Here is a 20,389-nt window from a genome sequence, read left to right on the forward strand (position 1 = left end):
AATTTACCCTTAATTAAATGATAAACACAATTGTTTGACTTGAGTGGGTTTTATGAATTTTAAGATATAACTGCAGTGAAGCAAGGAAACATGTATTGTAAAAAAATGGTTCTGAATATAATATTCTTCAAAAATAGCAAACTATGGCTCCCTCTGGATCTTTGAACTACAAGCTCTTTACCAATTGCTACTCAATTATTCATCACTCATTTCTGTCAATTTATTTCACTAAAAGTGCTTTTTATTATATCTAATGAAAAAATATAAACCAAGGAAATATTCCTGCTGGACAAAGGGAGATAATCAAATCTTATTTAAATGCCAGCTAAAATTTGGTTAAAATGCTGAGATTTTTGTGTTTTTATTTTTTTTAGAGCTGCAGAGCCACCACCCCAGTTCCAAGGATTACCACAAGTAACATTGGAAGAAGGAGGGAAAAGATTATGCATTACACAGAAAGTTAAATGTAAGACCAAACCAACATCCATGTGGTACTTCTTAAATAAGCCAATCAAACATGGCGGAAAATATTTCCTGGAAATATCTCAAGATAGAGATTGCTACAATATTGTGTGTGAAGTTTTAAATGTAAGTAGTGTATACATCTTATCTCTATTTGTCCGCCATTACTGGACATAACAAAGATTCCAGTTAAATTTTAAAGTCATAATACAAAATATCTGACATCACAAAGGAAAAGTGATTGTTTTTCAAGCAGCACAGATTCTTAGGTCAACGGACGTAGATTTTCAAATAGCAATAAGGTGTATTGTTTATTATTTAGATTATCCACATATTAAGGAAACAGCTTATAACTTAAGGAAAATCTACTCTTACTGACCAAAATGATAGCTAGAAAGACCAGCGACAAGGATATACATTCAAAAGTTCGGACTCAACTTCAGTATGATATGTTTGTAATAAAAAGCTTTAATTTAAAACTGTATAAAAATTTTTTAAGCAGATGAAAAGGTCTTTTCTGGCACCATATCAGTGCAAAGCTAATCAATAAGCAAAAGAATAAAATGATTCTGGAATTTGTGGGATTTTTTTTTTTTTATAGTTGTAAATATAAAAAAGAAGATGTGGTATGATTGCCAATGAGACAACTATCCACAAAAGACCAAAATGACACAGACATTAACAACTATAGGTAACTGTACGGCCTTCGAAAATGAGCAAAGCACATACCGCACAGTCAGCTATAAAAGGCCCTGATAAGACCTTAGTCCAATGTTTATCAATATATTCCACAATTTTCCATTTCAGCCAAAAGATTTGGACTCTGGTGAATACAAGTTCAGCATTCAAACGCCTGGAGGAGAAGGATCAGGGTCAGCTAGAGTTGACCTCAAAGGTTTGTGTCAATTCAATTGTCTTCTTTGTAATACAATTAGAACAATGTAGAATATGATATGGTTTAGATTTTGTTCCTTTAAAACATATATGGGACACTGAGAAGGCAAATCAAATCTACACTATATATGGGTGTCTGTCCCCTTTTCAAATATCTTTTCAAGGTAATGTATTTTGAAACAGAATAATCTTCAGTTAAACTCCTGTCATAAAACAATGGACATACAATACAGTGTTCATAAGAATATACAAATGGTATGAATAAGGAGAAGTAAGATGAAAAAAACAACAACTTTACACCGAAAACTAATCTCATATACAATCAGATGCTGCAGAAAAATTATGGTAGGGTTTTTCCATTACAACATATGTGGAATAGGCTGTATCTTCTTTGATTGAGACACTTGTCAAGATTATTATTAGTTACAGGTACAAATTAAAATAAGCAATAAATTACAAGTCATGAACAGGTTATAGGGCTAATAGACAAATCCATATACTGACTGAATGTTTCAGGATGAAATAAAATTTGTATTGAAATAAGATATTTTAATTCAAAAACTTATTTTTATTTTTTGTTTTAAGTAAACATTTGACGTTTATATTTTAGCATTAATGGCTCCTAAACCAAAAGTACCTAAAGGATCACCACCATCATTCACTCAAAAGTTGGTTCCAACGGTCAGTATGTTTTACAATACAACTAATATATTATACAAATATTTAGGATAGATATGATTTCATCATTAGGTACTTCAAACAACATGACAATTTTCTTTCATCTTTATAAAATTTAAAACTTACAACTTTTACAACTTTAAAGTAAAAAGAGCTTTAACATTGTAGAAATTGAAGTCGAGCTCAATGAAAGCTTAAACAAAAATTTGGATTTAAATTATGTAAGGGAGAAGAAGGAATAAGATATAATTAGTTTATGACACAAAGTTCATACACACATTTGAAGAAACCCAAAAGCAAAGGTACAGTCCTTTTTTGCTGGGTTGAGTTCAATATCGTAGCAGCTACCTAGCGGCTACGTAGCTGCTATCAATATTTATGTAGCAGCTAGTCTATAGATACATGTTCAATAGTCAAAATCTACGTAGCATTACGTAGCAGCTACGATATTAAACGCGGCCCAGTTCTTCTTCTGTCACAGTTATCCTTCAACATGGAGCAAAAGCTAAAATACACTGCAAGTTCAAGATAGCCCCTAGCACAATGTTTTCAATGTAAGTTAATACATAAACGACCAGACAGTAGTTTTTCAATATTTTTCTAATTATTGTATACACAGGAAGTACTTGATGGTGATGCATGTGACTTGATTGCCAAAGTTGCTGGGAATGAACCTATTGAGGTTGTGTGGTCAAAGGATGGAGATAAACTTAAGCATAGCAAAGATTGTCAAATCACTTTCAAGGATAATGTTTGTCGCCTGTATATCCCAGAAGTTTACCCAGATGATGGCGGCAAATATCAAATTGACCTAGAAAATGAGTTTGGTAAAGCAATGACATCAGCTACTCTTGCTGTCAGTGGTGAGTATTAGTGGTAGTATTAGTGGTGCTTATATCAGGCTAATGTAACAGTTATTGTAGAAATACCTTTATCGTGTTTGATAATGCAAACATGAAAACTGTTTGACTTCCACTGCCTTTATGAAAATCTAATGTGAACATGAATTAGAGACATCATCAACATTATGATACATTGTTTCATTAAGGAGAATCTAATCAAGGGTAAACAAAGAAGAAAAATAGGGGAATTACGTGATCTTTTAAAGGAGCAGGACTGGTTGCCTAAACAGAGTAAGAGTCTCCTCCTATGCTTGAATCACCTGCTTAGTCAAAATAGGGAATAGGAAATAATTGTTAAATAAAGCAATCAGTAAATTTACAGATAATATAACAATAACCTTTTGAATTTCACTTAAACTACATGAGAAAGTGTTGTTTATAAATCAAAATGAAAAAAACTATTGGTTGTCTTGAAATCGTTGCATATCTGACAAAATGAACAATTATATTAAGTGCCGCATATAATGAAATAAAGAAAGAAAAATATTCCTTTAGTTTACTTATATATGAGAGGCAATAGATACCAGAGAGACATTCAATCTCATAATTTGAAAATAAACTCACATTGCCATGACTAAAAAAGAAAAAAAGACAAACAAACAAAAACAACATAGAAATATAAAGATTGACAAACAGGGAGCTCACCAAAAATTTGGGATGATCTAATTAGCTTTGGAAGGGTAAGCAGATTCTGCTCCACATGTGGTACCTATTAATAGTTACAGGAAGTGCTTATTTGGATGTACAGAAAGTATTATATATTGGGTGGATATGATAGAAATAACCATTATTAGCTCACTTTCTGTTTATAACTTTACAAGGAAGTGTGTCATAGGATGTGTTTTCTTTAAAGTTTTGTTTTGAATATTTGTAAAAGAATTTGAATACAGTGAAAATGTTTTTTTTCTTCAACAGAAAACCCTGACATGGCATTACCAGAAGTTACTCCTATGTTGGGTGATGATCCCACAGGAAAAGTTGTAGAACAGGTACTAAAAAGAGTGTAAAAAAAGAGGTTACCAATCTTCCAATTTTAAGGGAGTTCGCTTCTCAGTTTCAAAGTAATTAACTTTTCAAAACACTAGTTGATAAAGATAGGGGATTAATAAAGGAATCAATAGAGCAAAAAAAATGTATAGGTCACCGTGCTTGCTTTCGAGATATTAGCCATTGAAATTTTGGCAGGAAATTTTCTCTCTTGACTTTTCATAGCTTTATCATTGACAAGTTTAAGATCTCAAAAATTGTGAAAAAGTAGTTATAATTTTATAAGACTTTTACAGATGGCTTATCATTATACATGTAAAAGATTTACAAAAAGAAAAATGGAGGTCACCGGGCAAATTTTTTCAAGGCATTCAAATGGATAAAACCAGAGGATTCCGAAAATCTGACAAAAAATCTAAAACATGACAAGCTAGCTTCCTTAATGAAAACATATTGAAGTTTTATGACAATTGAAACACCTATAATTGGAAATAAAAACTTGTAACGTAAAGCTAAATCAACAGATATATATAGTTTGTTAAAAACTACTGATACTTACAAGAAGCAAAATCCAACTAGTAACATATTTTTACACTTTTTGACTGGAAGTGATTTGTGTGCAAATACTCACTATAGTGTGTACAATCAATATTTTCAAATGCTGTACAGAAGTGAAAATTTGCTTTAAAGAATAAAAAGAATTTTTCAAGCAAAAGACTATCCTCTCTAAGAAAAAAATTCTCAAAATTGAAAATAAACATGTAGAAAAGATCCAGATAGTAAAAATGTTTGAATTGATGACATATATATCAATTATTGTTAAATATGTTATGATTTATTATTTTTATGTCAGAAAATCCCACAACCTGAAGAGGTTAAGCCAGTAGAAAAGATACAACCACAAATTAAAGAACCTGAGGAGTCAAAGGCTCCTGAGAAAAAGAAAGGTATGACTTTAAATAGAAGTGAACGCTGTATCTATGTATAGAAATAAGTCGGGAAAATGAATCTTCTTCTTATTTTGGAGGAATTGAAATTTTATGGATTTTCTTTTGAATGTTAAAACTATAAGCTTTGTGAGAGAATAAATTGGGATAACAAAGTTTATCTGATATTTGTTTTTTCTGAGATATTCAATCAAAAAAAAGGTTTAAATTTTAAATGATATAAACATAGTTTTTCAATTCAATTGAGAATTTATGGAATTTCATAGTAGTTCATTCAAAGAGAAATTAGATTCATTTACGAGAATGTGTTTTTCTTGACTCAGCACTGTTTTTGCACACTTATATATTTGCTAGATTTATCCACTATTTCAGTTTAGTATTATTTCCACACAATATGATTTTTAGTTTATTCAATGTTGTATGAACAGATTGACTGATATCAATTTTTTCTCTGAAGTTCTATACGATATTTTGGAAATGATATGAAAAATGAAAGTAAATGATAGTAATTTTGAATTGAATTGACTTTACATTTATATTTGTTCCCCTTTTCTTACGGAGACCTACAAAACTTGCCTTTACTTAGCCAATGACATTAAAATGAATTGGAAAAGTAGGTATGTTGTACAAAAAGAGCACAAGAAGTTCGATTTCCTAGAGAAACACTACTTTAATATTAATTTATTTAGTTCTGTTCACATTAACATCAGAGCACCTTTATTATAATTTTCACAGTACCATGTAAGTGTTTCTTTTTGTACCATACATTGCTGCTAAGAATAAATATTTGGTATTCTCATTTATTCAAAATCAGTTTTGATAAAAAAAAAAAAAAAAAAAGAAGTTTGTAATTATAAATTTGGCCTTTCTATTTTGCTCAAGAAAAATAAATGTCCTCCGTTAGAAAGAACACTTGCATTGTAATTTATATACACAATACACACAAGAATTATGAAGCCCACTTAAGTTTACACCTTATTTGATGTTGTAATATTTTTTTTTTTTTTAATTAATGGATTGAACAGGTTCTCACCAATTCAGGTATAAAACTAAAAGCTTTTGCAACGTAGATGGGAAATTGAAATTGATACAAATGTACCAATATTAATCAGCAATATGTTTAAAAATTGACCAACCTAACCCAGTTTTGAAAATGGGAAAGATAATGATTAATTGTTTTCTGTCTAAATCTATTTCTTTGCATATGGGAAAACAGATAAACCATTTGAAATTTTCTGTAATACATGTTTTTTGCCTTTCTAATATCCTGATAAATTTGCATTACTTTACTTGCACACCTTTAATCACCTGTCCTTTCCATTTATTTCTTCTTATTTGATTTTTCATAAAATATGTATTCATGATATATTATTTTATAATTTGCACCCTTTATTTTATAGAAAATACCATATAAATATGAAACTGCGAATGCTTGATATAAAACTTTAAAGTCAGTAATCTAAAATGAATAAAATATCATCTTTTATGTTCATTATCATTGTTCAAAAGTTTTTAGGAAATTTCAAGCGTCCAGAATTGGTATTAAATAGAAATGCCTGTCTTTTTGGATATTTATTTTACTTATTCAAGAGGCCTTTCAGTGTTTCTTTTCCATCAAGCATTGTCTATCACCTCTAGTACAAAAATGATGTACCAATAGTCTAATTTTTATTTATTCTCCATTCCTATTATTCTTGCTAGCATTCACAGTTTCTGTTTAATATATCTTTAGTTTTCACAGTAGGTTTATTTTTTCAGTTTCTGTCCCATAAAAATGACTGCAAAATGTATTGACCTGATCCAAAATAAGAAATATACATTCTATTTCACATTGAATGGGAATTTGCTTAAATGTGATAGTTAGCTTGGTCAAATTTCTCTTAAAAAAGAGAATATTAATAATATTCAGTCATTTTTATAGGAACACTTGTAATCTTTGTTTTACTGTAGTTTACTTTAGTTCTGTTACTTTTCCTTCTTCTTTGACCTTTTTGCACCTCTTGAAGAACCAGCACCAGAAGCTCCAAAGAAAATCTCAGCTCCTCCACCATCTATAGTTATTGATGATGACAATACAGGTAGGGTCAAAGTTCAGTGATCAAAGGGAGACAACTGGCCTATAATCAGATTTCTACCTGATTTATTATGAAACAAGTTTCGATGTTGATTGAAATAAGTGCTGAATGTGAATAATTCTTGAAAGATAAAGTGTGTGTTTAACTTTCTTGTTTTTTTGTAGATGTTCTGTTTGCCTGCTTCTTGTTTAGGTGCATGTTTTATCTCACTGCCTATGATACGGATATCATATTTATTTTTCGTATACATTGAGTATAGGTAAGGAAAATAAAAATGTATACCTGCATCATCAACTTGGGAAAATATATATCTGACATCATAGATATATAGGACTAACGCCAGACTGACCTCACTCATGTTTTACATGTCCTCCAATTTTACTTGAATGACAAGTCATAACACACGAGTACTGTCAATTTTATGCTGAATTTTTAACAGATAATAAATTTAATCGAACTCCTCCTCGGAAACCAAAGATGTATATTAAACAACCTACTACTATACTCGAACTTGAAGAGGCAGGTATGTACTTACTTTACTTTGTATAATAGTCAACAGTCAAATATGATGAAAAGTTCAGGATTTTTTTGTTTTTTCGTTGAAATTAGCAATTTTAATTTCACTATTCAAGTACTTATTGCATATCTGTTAATTGATTAAATTTTATTACCTACAATTTTTTTTAAAGTTAATGATATTTTTCTGTTATTTAAGTGAAGTTGATTGTTTTTGATTGGCTGTTGACTATTAAGGCATGCATGCAGTTGGCTGAGCTTTGCTGTACAGATGTCTTGCATGATATATGTCCCTAATTATTTTATATGTTGTAAAAATATCATATAAAACATTTCATATGTAAATCATTCAATATTGAACAAATATTTTCATCAAATTTCAGTAAAATAATATTTATTAAACAGAATATTTAATTATTTTTTTACTATTTTCATTATATTTTCATTATATTTTTATTATATTTTTGTTTTATTTTTTCAATTTTTCTGTTTCAAAACAAATTTTCAAATTGTTTTTTTTTTTTTAAGATCTTTATTAGAAAAATAAGACAATTTAAAAACAAAAATTCAGAAAATGTTTTAATTTTATCTTCACATTATAAAATCTTCAGTGTTGGGACATTGTCATGTGACTGTCGTCATAGCAATAACTCACAGTATCACCCTTGCTGTGGATTTTACAATTTTACAGAAATTTTTACTGAACATAGAATTTTGGTTGTTTTTCATAGAAAGGTTATTTTTTTCGTAAATTTTTATTTCTTATTTCAACATTTTACTTGGTGACATTTGAAACCCCATAGTTTAGAAACTGTTCGTAATATGAATTAGCAAGTCAAATTTTCAAGCCAATTATTGGAATAGAGAACTCAAATTCAAATTGAATACTTTTGTGAGAAGTCCTATTTTGCCATTCACCTAAAATCTGTAAGAAAATGGAATCTTTTGCAACAGTACTCAGTAGATTATTAGAAGCAATTAAAATAATGAAATTAAAAATTGCATCAAATGAGAAAAATTCAGGTTAACAATATCTATATACATTTAATCTGGCTGACTTAACTGTTTATAATAAGAAATATCAGACTTTGAATATCTTTGAGCTATAAACTCCAGAATTTATCCTCCACAGAGAAGAAAATTGTGTAACATATTTTATGTTATTTACAAAATTATGTATATATCAATAAGCTTTTGCATAATTTGCTTTTGCAGCTAGTATATAAATTATTTAACATGATATATTAGATGCTGGCACCAATAAAATTTCTTAAAAAATATATGCTATAAATATTATAAATCATACGATGAATTACATTTAGCATGTTGCAAGCTAAACACTATATAACTGTCCTTAATAATAAATAAATCAAAAAGGTCCATTCTTATATACCAAGAGGCGGTTTCACAAAAAAACTTACGACTAAGATTGATTGTAAGTATACTGCATTTTTCCATGACTTACATTCAGTCTTAGTTGTAAGTTTTTTTTGTGAAACTGACACCAAAGCGGTGTCGAAAATTTATTTGCTGATTCACATGTGAAGATCATGTTTCATTTTAACAGCTCGGCTTCATAATGTAGATATATCAATTTAATATACTAAATTCACTGTTTAAATGTATGCTTTAAATATAGTATATCTTAGATAATCAGACAAAAATTTAACCTCTGTAGAGTTAACAGTAAAAATAGGTTTAGGATTGAAATGATCAAAATTAACCAATAAATGTCTAAAAACGCATTGAAAAATATAATACTTTCACCGATTATTTATTGGTGTTGTAATTTTGTAAGTGCATCGACAGTGCCTGAATTTGATTATTACTGTTTTTTTCTCATTTTTCAATCTTTTTTTATGTGAATATAAAGTCAATTTCCTTTTGTTTTAAACCGAAATCTATAGAAGTCCAACCAAATTCTTGAGAATTTAAAGATTTAAATCAATGAAATGATATCAAATTCATAAAAAATAATATTTTTTTTGTTTTTTATCAAAATATTGAAAAGTTTTGAAGAAAATTTAAAAAAAAAAAAATTGACTTAATTAATGAGCAGACAAGGGTGATAACTAATTAATTAATTAACTTGATTATAAAGATGACCTGTCGGATGGTTATGAAGGAGATGATGATCGACCATCGATTCCATTAATCGTCATGAATCACGGTAAGTCAAAAGTTTTGAATGTGCTACAATTGTTTGTCAGATGATTCAAATATAGTTATCAGAAGGCTTGGAACAGACTTAGTTTCAGGAGATCCATTGACAACCATTAGCCATCATTTTACATTAAAAAAGGGCGGATAAGTACAGTAAAACCTGTATATAAAAGTAACACTCAAGGTTAGATGAAAGTTACCTTATAAGAGAAATGACCTTGAGGGTCAAAATGCATAGTAATTACTACAGTGAGATAAGAAGATGATAACCTGCTTAGTAAGGTTTCACTGTATAGTGGTGACATGTATAGCAGGTTTGACTGTATGTATTTATAGAATTTCCCACTTTCTCTTTCTCTGGTTTACTAACCAGATTAAAGGTCTATAAAGTGATAAACTACATGCTCCCCAACAGCTGGTACTCACCAAAGTGGTATAGTATAGGATAGTAAAACCCATAAAAAATAGATAAATGGAAAATTATATCTTGTACATAGAAAGTCACTGAAGTAAAACTGTCTGCTTTATTTATTTGATATGAAATGATATTATTAAGATAAGCGACTATGATTTGTTCTCATATCGATTGTTTATCTGTACGTATAATTGTTCTTGAGTTTGAAACTTGTTAACCAGGTAGATGTGATCTATATAAATGGTAGTTTTAGTTCTAGCATAATAAATATTCACAATATATGCATCATAATTTCCTGTTAATTTTCCTCAAAAGAAACTAAAGCCAAAGTTATAAATATTCGAACTTCTGTCAAATTGACTTTGCATACATATTATTGGGTGGCTATTATCAAAAGATCTAGAGAAAAATTTATCTTTTATTGAAATGACTATTAAATAAATAATTTCAGATGATGTAGAATATGAAGATGCTGGACCTAGGAAGATATCAGTCTCTAGGAAGAAGGATGAGAAACCTGAAAAGAAGATTGAAGGTCCCACACATGCTCTTGCAAAGAAACCAGACAATGTCACAATTATTGAAGGTATGTATTTGTTCATGTGATTAGGTCATGTGACATTATTGCCAATACACCAGACATAATCACTATTGTATTTGTTTGCCAGACATTGTTAATAACTGCAGGACAATGTCACAATTGTTGAAAGTATATATTTGTGATTAGACTTTGTCACTAATTCACCAGACAATGTCACCATTGTTGAAAGTATATATTTGTGATTAGACTTTGTCACTAATTCACCAGACAATGTCACAATTGTTGAAAGAATATATTTGTGATGTGACTTTGTCACCAGACAATGTCACATTTGTTGAAAGTATATATTTGCGATGTGACTTTGTCACCAATTCACCAGGCAATGTCACCATTGTTGAAGATATGTGTTTGTTGATTTGACATTGTCACTTATTCACCAGACAATATCACCATTGTTAAAGGTATATATATTTGTTTGAAGTGAAATTGTAAACAATTCACCAGAGGTACATAGTTGTTGATTTTACTATTCTTTTAGTTCTTGCACTATAATGTTACAAAATCTTAAATTAACATTGTCAATTGTAGGAGAGGATCTCAGAGTCAATTGCGCACTTGATGTCAAGCCAGGCCTTCAAGCACCTAATGTGAAATTCTTCCGTGGAAAGAGAGAGTTGAAGGATGACACCAGAACACGTATCATCCACAAGGACCAAGGTTCTTCTCTCAACATTAACAAAGCAAGATTTTCTGATGAATCTAAGTATACAGTTATTGTAGAACAAGAAGGTGTTCCAGTCGACCAGGCAACATTTAGTGTTTTTGTTAAAGGTTTGTTTTTTGGTGGCATTAGCGTAGCATTGCGATATAAAAAGCAATACGAGTCAAATAATCGGAGCATGTAACATTTGCAGACAGGTCATTGCGTTTGCATAAATAATGGCCTATAGCGTAGCTGTTGTCTAAGGTACAAGCATGAAGTAAGATATCTTCATAATTTAATGTTTTGTTTACTCCATTCCTATATTCATATTTAAAAAAAATGAGAATACTGATGAAGTTTACAAAATAATTATGAAGATTCTGAAATAAATATATCATCACATTGACCATGTTAATGGTCAAGTCGCTCTAGGTTTTACCTTTATCTCATTAGTATGCATGTATCTATACACAGGGGCATTCCAGAATTAATTTTATGGGGGTTAGAAGGCACCTATTATGAATTATATATGGAAACGCTCAAAGAACAGTATTGACAAAATAACACTTTAAATTTGTAATTAAAATTGCATGCATGGGTAGGGGTCTTTCAGAGGGAAAAGGCAGTCCAACCTCCCAGACATTAATTTTGGAATAGCCCACCTATTGCACAATTCATAAACCAATCTGCACCTTGCATTGCATGTTACATATAAAGAAAATTGCTTATCAGCACTTGGCAGAACTGCTTCCTTTGGATGGTTGTTAAAAGGCCATCACCCAAGAAGATTTGCAAATTGATCTCTGATGTTGGATGCTAACACTCATCAAATGCTATCCTCACCTTTCACCTTTGACCCAACCACTTATGCACAGCACAGGCAGCGTTCAAACAGCAGCAGCAGCAGCAAGCTACATGGATATGAAAACAAAGATTCAGAGCTTAGTAGCGCAAAGCACAATAATGGCAAGTATTTTAAATGTTCGACGTTTAAGAGTTGCAGTAGTTCTTTATCTAATTAATCTTATAAATAAAAAAAGGGAACAAGGCTATGGTACAAAACTCTAATAAATTTCCTAAATTGCTAAGAAGTTTGTGTCAATCATTGGGATTAAAACATTCTAATCTTTTCACCCCGATTATTTTGATATTATGTAAGAAAAACGCTTATTGCTCCTTGGAAATCTGGGCTTGTTGACCTGAGAATCTGTGCCTCTTGAACTATTCATATCATACAACAATAACTTTTTATGGCATCAGACATTTTCTATTATGTTGTCAAAATTTGAGGGCAACCTTTCTAATGTTTAGAAATGGTAAACAAATAGAAATAAGGTATATTGTATTAGCTCCCTCAACCCTGGTTATCACCTTAAAATTGCAAAGTTTTACAACTATGAAATAATTAAAGGTTAGATTTATAATGATTTAACAAGAAATACTTTGGGAGAAGAATTACTAAGTAATCAATGAACATGGTTTTATGAGACAAAGGACCACTGAACTCAAAGTTACAAAAAAACTGCTGAGATCTTATCTGCAACTTATTTAGAGCAAAAGTTAGAATTAACAAATATGCAAAGTTGGAAATACGAAGAATGGTAAAATGATCTGCATATGAATAAGAAAAAATTGCTCAAGTTCTTGCACTAACAACTGACCATCACCAAGTAAAACAAATCTGATATCAATAAGGTTATGTAATTATCCTTGCACCATTTCACAAAATGTTCTTGTGACTAAAATCCATTCTGTGTACTTAAGATGAGTTTTAGTGGTAAGTAAGTTAGTTTTTTTGTGTAATGGTGGCTAGATCTATACAACTGCAAGTCAGTACTTGACTGATATCTTGCCATTGTACACAATTTGGATTACATCATAGGTCTCTAGAAAAGTAAGGTAACATTGACCTACATGTTATGTTTGAATGACTGGTTTTGTCATATGTATAGGCTTCTCTTTTACAAATTATAATGAATCAGTTCACAAGTTATCTTAAACTGCATTATTTGCGAAAAGGGATGATTAAGTCCTATGTTAGAAATTCAGATTTGAAGACTATACATCTCAGTAAGCGATGATATGTTTTCAGTCTACATATTAATGAAAGTAAAGATGACTCTATGGAAAAATGAGTGCCATCAATTTATAAATATACCAAATTTCGACCTCATTTTACTCATAAAGTAGCACATGAAGGTATTTTTTTTATTACATATTTGGTTTAATCCAGTAAAAAATAGTCTATATGGAAATTTTTATCAAAATGTAAATACAGGATCAAAACTGTATCGTATGCGCTTAAATGTCAAATGAAAAGAGATGAAAAATACCTTCTTTGTTTATTTTCTATTTATATCTTGTGGTACCTGTTTGATGTGCTGTATCAGAATTTTCTTAAGTGATATCTGAATACCCACAATTGATCAGCAACTCCCATAATGCAACCCTTTCTGAATTGTTCAATAACAGGAAGTAGAAAATCACCTCCTTTTGATACAAATACAAATGAAAAGAAATGTGAGGTCAATGACATCGAGACAGCAACTCAACAAAATGGGAAGACAATAAGAGTTAAAATTACGGTTTTCAACAATAGACTGATTTTTTAGCTCACCTGGCCCAAAGGGCCAAGTGAGCTTTTCTCATCACTTGGCGTCCGGCGTCCGGCGTCCGGCGTCCGGCGTCCGGCGTCCGGCGTCCGGCGTCGTCGTCCGTCGTCGTCGTCGTCCGTCGTCGTCCTGCGTCCGGCGTTAACTTTTACAAAAATCTTCTCCTCTGAAACTACTTGGCCAAATTTAACCAAACTTGGCCACAATCATCATTGGGGTATCTAGTTTAAAAATTGTGTCCGGTGACCCCGCCAACTAACCAAGATGGCCGCCATGGCTATAAATAGAACATAGGAGTAAAATGCAGTTTTTGGCTTATAACTCAAAAACCAAAGCATTTAGGGCAAATCTGACATGGGGTAATATTGTTAATCAGGTTAAGATCTATCTGCTCTGAAATTTTCAGATGAATCTGACATTCCGTTGTTTGGTTGCTGCCCCTGAATTGGTAATTTTAAGGAAATTTTGTTGTTTTTGGTTATTATCTTGAATATTATTTTAGATAGAGATAAACTGTAAAAAGCAATAATGTTCAGCAAAGTAAGATCTACAAATAAGTCAACATGACCAAAATGATCAGTTGACCACTTTAGGAGTTATTGCCCTTTATAGTCAATTTTTAACCATTTTTCGTAAATCTTAGTAATCTTTTAGAAAAATCTTCTCCTCTGAAGGTGTAATACCACCATTGATTTTTCCCTATTAGTCTTTGTTAAATTGGTACTTTTAAAAAAATTGTACAGAATTTACCTTTATTTCAACCAAAGAAATACTTTGCATGAATAAAGTTTAATCCTTTCCAGTGCTACAGTGAAAATTTCACACTACATTTCATTGCATATAAGAAAGTAACCTGCACCGGAAGTAAACAATCACATTTTTACCAGGTTATTTACTGGTTACCTGCTTTGGCAACTATGTAACCTTAACTTTCCAAAATATTTTATAAGACCATCAAATAAAAAAAGAATGATGCTTTCAGACACCCAACATACATGTTTATGACTCAGAAAAATTTAAGTGCATTGAAATGCAGGGTTAATTTTCTACAACTGTCAAATTCAAGGGAATATTTTTTTAGACCTACTTTTGTATGCAACCGGATGTGGCGTATCATGATTTGGTGGTATTACACCTGAAACTGCTTGGCCAAATTATTTGAAACTTGGCCACAATCATCATTGGGGTATCTAGTTTAAAAATTGTGTCCGGTGACCCCGCCAACTAACCAAGATGACCGCCATGGCTATAAATAGAACATAGGGGTAAAATGCAGTTTTTGGCTTATAACTCAAAAACCAAAGCATTTAGAGCAAATCTGACATGGGTAAAATTGTTAATCAGGTGAAGATCTATCTGCCCTGAAATTTTCAGATGAATTGAACAACCTGTTTTTGGGTTGCAGCCCCTGAATTGGTAATTTTAAGGAAATTTTGCTGTTTTTGGTTATTATATTGAATATTATTATAGATATAGGTAAACTGTTAACAGCAATAATGTTCAGCAAGGTCAGATTTACAAATAAGTCAACATGACCAAAATGGTCAGTTGACCTCTTTAGGAGTTATTGCCCTTTAAAGTAAATTTTTAACCATTTTTCGTAAATTTTATACATCTTTTACTAAAATCTACTTCTCTGAAACTGCTGTGCCAAATTGATCCAAACTTGGCCACAATCATCTTTGGGGTTTTTTGTTTAAAAAATGTGTCCGGTGACCTGGCCATCAAACCAAGATGGCCGCCACGGCTAAAAATAGAACATAGGGATAAAATGCAGTTTTTGGCTTATAACTCAAAAACCAAATAATTGAGAGAAAATCTGACATGAAGTAAAATTGTTAATCAGGTCAAGATCTATCTGCCCTGAAATTTTCCGATGAATTGGACAACCTGTTTTTGGGTTGCGGCCCCTGAATTGGTAATTTTAAGGACATTTTGCTGTTTTTGGTTATTATATTGAATATTATTATAGATATAGGTAAACTATAAACAGCAATAATTTTCAGCAAAGTAAGATCTACAAATATGTCAACATGAACGAAATGGTCAATTGACCCCTGTAGGAGTTATTGACCTTTGTAGTCAATTTTCAATCTGCTTCCTTTGTTTAATATTCACATTGACCAAGGTGAGCGACACAGGCTCTTTAGAGCCTCTAGCTTTTACGACTAATCACTAAATCATTTAAAGTTTTAACTGTTGAAGATCAATCAACAAGATACTGTCATAATCACTGGAAATCAATTTTGTAACTATTATATACTAAAAATAGTAGTAGCAATTTGTTTAATGTATTTTGACTAATGTATTTTCAGATCCAAAAGATTCAGCCATGGACTTCAGGTCTCTCTTAAAACACAGGTAAGCTTGAAATTATACAATTATTTGATGGTTACTATTATTGCCTACTTCTCATAGTACTGGGTCATTATGTTTTCAGGTCTGTTCATCTTGTAGTCAGGTTCAGGATAAAACATAGGGTAGTTTGCAGCAACATCAACCTTAAACTTAGTTTGCATAACAAAAATAAGGAGTTTTGGTATGATTACATTGCTGGACTAGCTTTTAATTGTATATATCTTTAAAAGCATTCAGTTGCACAGGTCTGGTCTAGCTTTTGATTGTACAAATCTGGGCGAGTGTTTTGATTTTACATGGATAGACTAGCATTTGGTTGAACACATCTGGGCGAGCGTTTTGATTTTACATGGATAGACTAGCATTTGGTTGAACATGCCTTTGTTAACTTTTGGTAGCATAGATCTCAGATAGCATTTTATTATACAGTTAGTTTTTGATAGTGTCGGTCAAGGCTAGCTTTTGTTGGACAGATCTTGGCTATGTGGGTACTTACTTGTGAAATGAAATATAATATTCCAAATCAATAAACTTTTATTCTTACCTTTTTATAACAAATATTTAGTTCATTTTTAACATGTGTGTTTTTATTATTAATATTTTCAGAGATCATAAGAAGAAAAATGATGGTGATGATGACATTGATTGGGGGTCTCTTAAACCAGGTTTGTTTGACAGTTCCTTTGTTTTCACCAGAATTTACCAAACATATTTCAATTTTGAATCTCACTATGACCAATTTTCTTAATCTTCAACCATTCAAATATACCTTCTTTCTTAAACAAGTTCTTTACTTAAATTCAATGAATTTGAAAGTCTTCCCTGTCAAGATCTACATTATAATATTTTCCAATCTAGAGTGTTCAAACTTTTCCATTAATTTGTTACAATATATTAATGAGATGAAATAATACCTTGACTAATTACACTGTAATACATTTTGTTCTGTTTACAGAACTCCTCACTTCATACCTATTAGCACACTGAAGCATTATTGCACAATGCACATATTATAACCTTTGCACTAACAAAAAACGCACATATGTTATTTAATGGACCAGGAGGAGGTAGGGGAGAGACTTGTGTTTGCTGATTTCGTCTTTCACAGACTCATTTATTTTCTCTCGTTTTGTTGCTTATGAAACTGATATGTACTTTTTTTCAGTGGAAGGCCAAGGCCAAGACCAAAGCCAACTGCAAAAACCACCGCAGAGTATGTAACGCCAAGTGAAAATGACACCCCCAAAGCTTTAGCAATTCTGCAGAAGCGCTATTATCAGCTGTCTATTTTATAACTAGCTGTAATACTAAATGACCATACCCAAAAGCTTGATTTTTAAAGAGCAATTTTTCATCCTTATGATAAAATATTAATCAGTTAAAATACTTCCTTACTTTATGAGCCAAATTACTTCCAATTACAGAAAAATCTGTGATCAATTTCATTTAAAAAAAAATTGTTATCTACATTTTCGGTATGCCAATAACTTGCAATCAATTAAAGAAGAAGGATTTTTGTGTGAAAAGAGCTACAATCTGCTAAGACCCTCATTAATTCCTTTTACAATATCATATTGCTTTAAAATTGCTATTTATAAATGATAGCGTGATGCAAAATATGGTGCAAAACATTACGGCTAGTTGATTTTTTTGAATTGCGCATTTCCGATTTTGTGTGTTTAGTGTCTAGACATAAATCATAGCTTAGCTTTAGATCATTTGACTTACCTAGGCAATTCATCTTAGTTATTAGGATACCCTTAAAATTTAGTGACTTGGGTTTGCATATCTTAAGGCAGCAACTCTAGTAAAAGGTTCAACCATAGATATTTTTGTCTTTCTCCGTGCTTAATTGAAAAGATAAAAAAAAAGTATTTAGAGTTATATAAATTGGCATGTTTAAAATCATTTGTCCTTCCTTTAGGCTTTTAAAACCTTTTAATTCAAACTCCAGTGGGTGTTAATGTCTTAGTTAGTTAGAATAAAAGTAGAAATTTGAAGTGGTAGGTGTGTTTGTGAAAATTAGAATTTATTTTAATGGTCAGTTTTGACCACAACAGATATTTTTCAGACCAGTGGTAGGTAAAAGATATTTCATTTTTGAAATATATTACTGGAGTTATCCTAAGGAAAAAGGTAATTCTTTGAATTAATTTTATAGAATGCCTTTTAAATTAAAAATCTGACTAAAGTTCCTCAAGTAATCTGATTTGCCAAATAAAATTTAAATTTTGAGGTATGTGAAATATTTAGAATACATTTTGTTTTTTCATCTGTCTTTCTAAGTAACCATGACAATAATAGTTCATTGTACCCTAAGTGCATGTAGTATTATTGATATGGTTGCTTAGGAACTCAGGTCTGCAATTTAAATATCAAGACAAACATGTATTTTGAACTTAAAGTACAAATATTTAAACATGTATTCTGAGTATTCTATATACATCCAATGAGAATTGAAACATTTGCCTATCATTTAATACCAGTTAAGTGTGGTCTCATTACCGACCGTGCAAGGGTTGTATAGCCAGTCAAGGTCGTTAAAAACTTCCATTTGTTGTTGGTCTCATAAGAAGCGCACTACTTTAATTTGTTCATATGCTGACAGTTGAGGCACTCTTATTATCATTATCCAAAATATGTCACGATTTAAGGCCATTTTCATCAAATAAAGTTATCTAAGAAAAGACTGGCATGTTGAAATTTATATTTTTGAAGTATACTTAAAGCTATCCAAAACATCTAAAATAAATGTTGAAGGGTTACAATTTGAAAAACATTCTTACACTATAATATTTCTCAGAATATCATGAAACTCAATTTTAAAAGACCCAGATTTATTCAGATATACTTATTATGCCAACAACATGCACTCATGAGACCACATTTTATCTACATGTATCATATCATTAATAATGTGGTGTTTTGTTTATATATACATGTGTATTTGTTATTTGTATTCAGTGTTTTTTGTCTAAATTTGTGCTGTGTCTTGATGCCAAAGAAGACACAAATTGCAGGCATTTATTTTACTTAGGCTTTCAAGTCTTCAATAATTCATATTATGAATTCTGTAAAGAGAAGGAAAAGCGCAGCAGCGCACATTTTTAAGTTATGCAGCAGATTATTTTCTCTGAAAGACTCAGAGTTCAAATAATGTTCTAGCGCAGAACAATGCAAGTTTCTAACGCTCTGATGATACATTTAATTTCTCATAAAAAGATTTGCTTTTCATAGCTTAATAACATAAACACAAAATATCCTGCAATTGCAAACTAAGAGTACATTTTGTATGTACTAAGACTGCAAAGATTAACAAGCTTTTTATTAAATCATTGATCGAGACTTGTATTTATGTTTGTAAACAAATGATAAATTTGATATTTGTACTACACAGTGAAGAAAGAACGACGTCCATCTTTGGTTGATTCGATGAAACAACATCTGGCTGACAGTGAAGTAGAAAGGGTATGTATATTTCAAAGATTAAGAACAAATTTCTGATTAAAATATAGTCTGCTTAAATCACATAAAACACATACACAAAGAAAACACATATATTTATTTGAAATTCTTTTTTTTCCATTTAACACTATATTTGTCATAACATTTAAATAAAAATGATGTTGCTTTAACCTAAATGTGCTTATCCAAATGTTTTCACTTATTCAAGTCATATTTTTGTAATTTGTGTAACTCAACTCAGCTATGGTCATGATGGTAAGGACAGAAGTAGAATATTGCCATTGGATTGGCTATCATGGTCTTGTGTTGCTTTTTGATAGATTTTCTACAGGATTTTTTTTTATATTGACTTTCTATAAGTGGCAACTAGGGTTTGGTTGGGCTGTTATATTTTCAGACCTCATTTTAGTTTGGTGTTCCCAAAAATTTCCGACTTTATTACTTCTAAATTTTGAGTGTCCCCAATGAAAATAGCCCAGATAAAAAGGCCTCAAATTACATTGTTTGAAGTTTGATCATCAATAATATAAAGATTAAATGCACTAAATGTTAATGTTTGAGGGAAATTCAATAAAGAAATTACTTGTTTACAAAAAACTACCTGTTTTACTTTGACTCTTCCACTATGATTCAAGTACAGCAGTGCCAGTTCTTCTAGACGTAGTTCCTCA

The 20,389-nt window shown here is 30.9% G+C and overlaps 1 protein-coding gene across 19 annotated transcripts in view; it reads left to right on the forward strand.

Moving 5' to 3' along the window:
- Positions 1-20,389, forward strand: part of LOC134685569 (twitchin-like) — a 131,446-nt gene that overhangs the window by 37,261 nt on the left and 73,796 nt on the right. For 11 of the 19 annotated variants that reach the window (XM_063545366.1, XM_063545363.1, XM_063545371.1 and 8 more), the window contains 14 exons: positions 375-588; positions 1,270-1,357; positions 1,967-2,037; positions 2,654-2,897; positions 3,852-3,925; positions 4,777-4,870; positions 7,385-7,468; positions 9,563-9,631; positions 10,491-10,625; positions 11,169-11,411; positions 16,211-16,256; positions 16,860-16,918; positions 17,419-17,466; positions 19,651-19,721. In XM_063545366.1, coding sequence (XP_063401436.1) covers positions 375-588; positions 1,270-1,357; positions 1,967-2,037; positions 2,654-2,897; positions 3,852-3,925; positions 4,777-4,870; positions 7,385-7,468; positions 9,563-9,631; positions 10,491-10,625; positions 11,169-11,411; positions 16,211-16,256; positions 16,860-16,918; positions 17,419-17,466; positions 19,651-19,721 — 1,540 coding nt within the window. Of the gene's footprint in view, positions 1-374; positions 589-1,269; positions 1,358-1,966; positions 2,038-2,653; positions 2,898-3,851; positions 3,926-4,776; positions 4,871-6,876; positions 6,949-7,384; positions 7,469-9,562; positions 9,632-10,490; positions 10,626-11,168; positions 11,412-16,210; positions 16,257-16,859; positions 16,919-17,418; positions 17,467-19,650; positions 19,722-20,389 lie in introns of all 19 variants that reach the window. The other 8 variants (XM_063545370.1, XM_063545381.1, XM_063545373.1 and 5 more) reach the window with 5 other exon arrangements.

The sequence above is a fragment of the Mytilus trossulus genome, chromosome 9, assembly GCF_036588685.1.
Source record: "Mytilus trossulus isolate FHL-02 chromosome 9, PNRI_Mtr1.1.1.hap1, whole genome shotgun sequence".
Lineage (NCBI taxonomy): Eukaryota > Metazoa > Mollusca > Bivalvia > Mytilida > Mytilidae > Mytilus > Mytilus trossulus.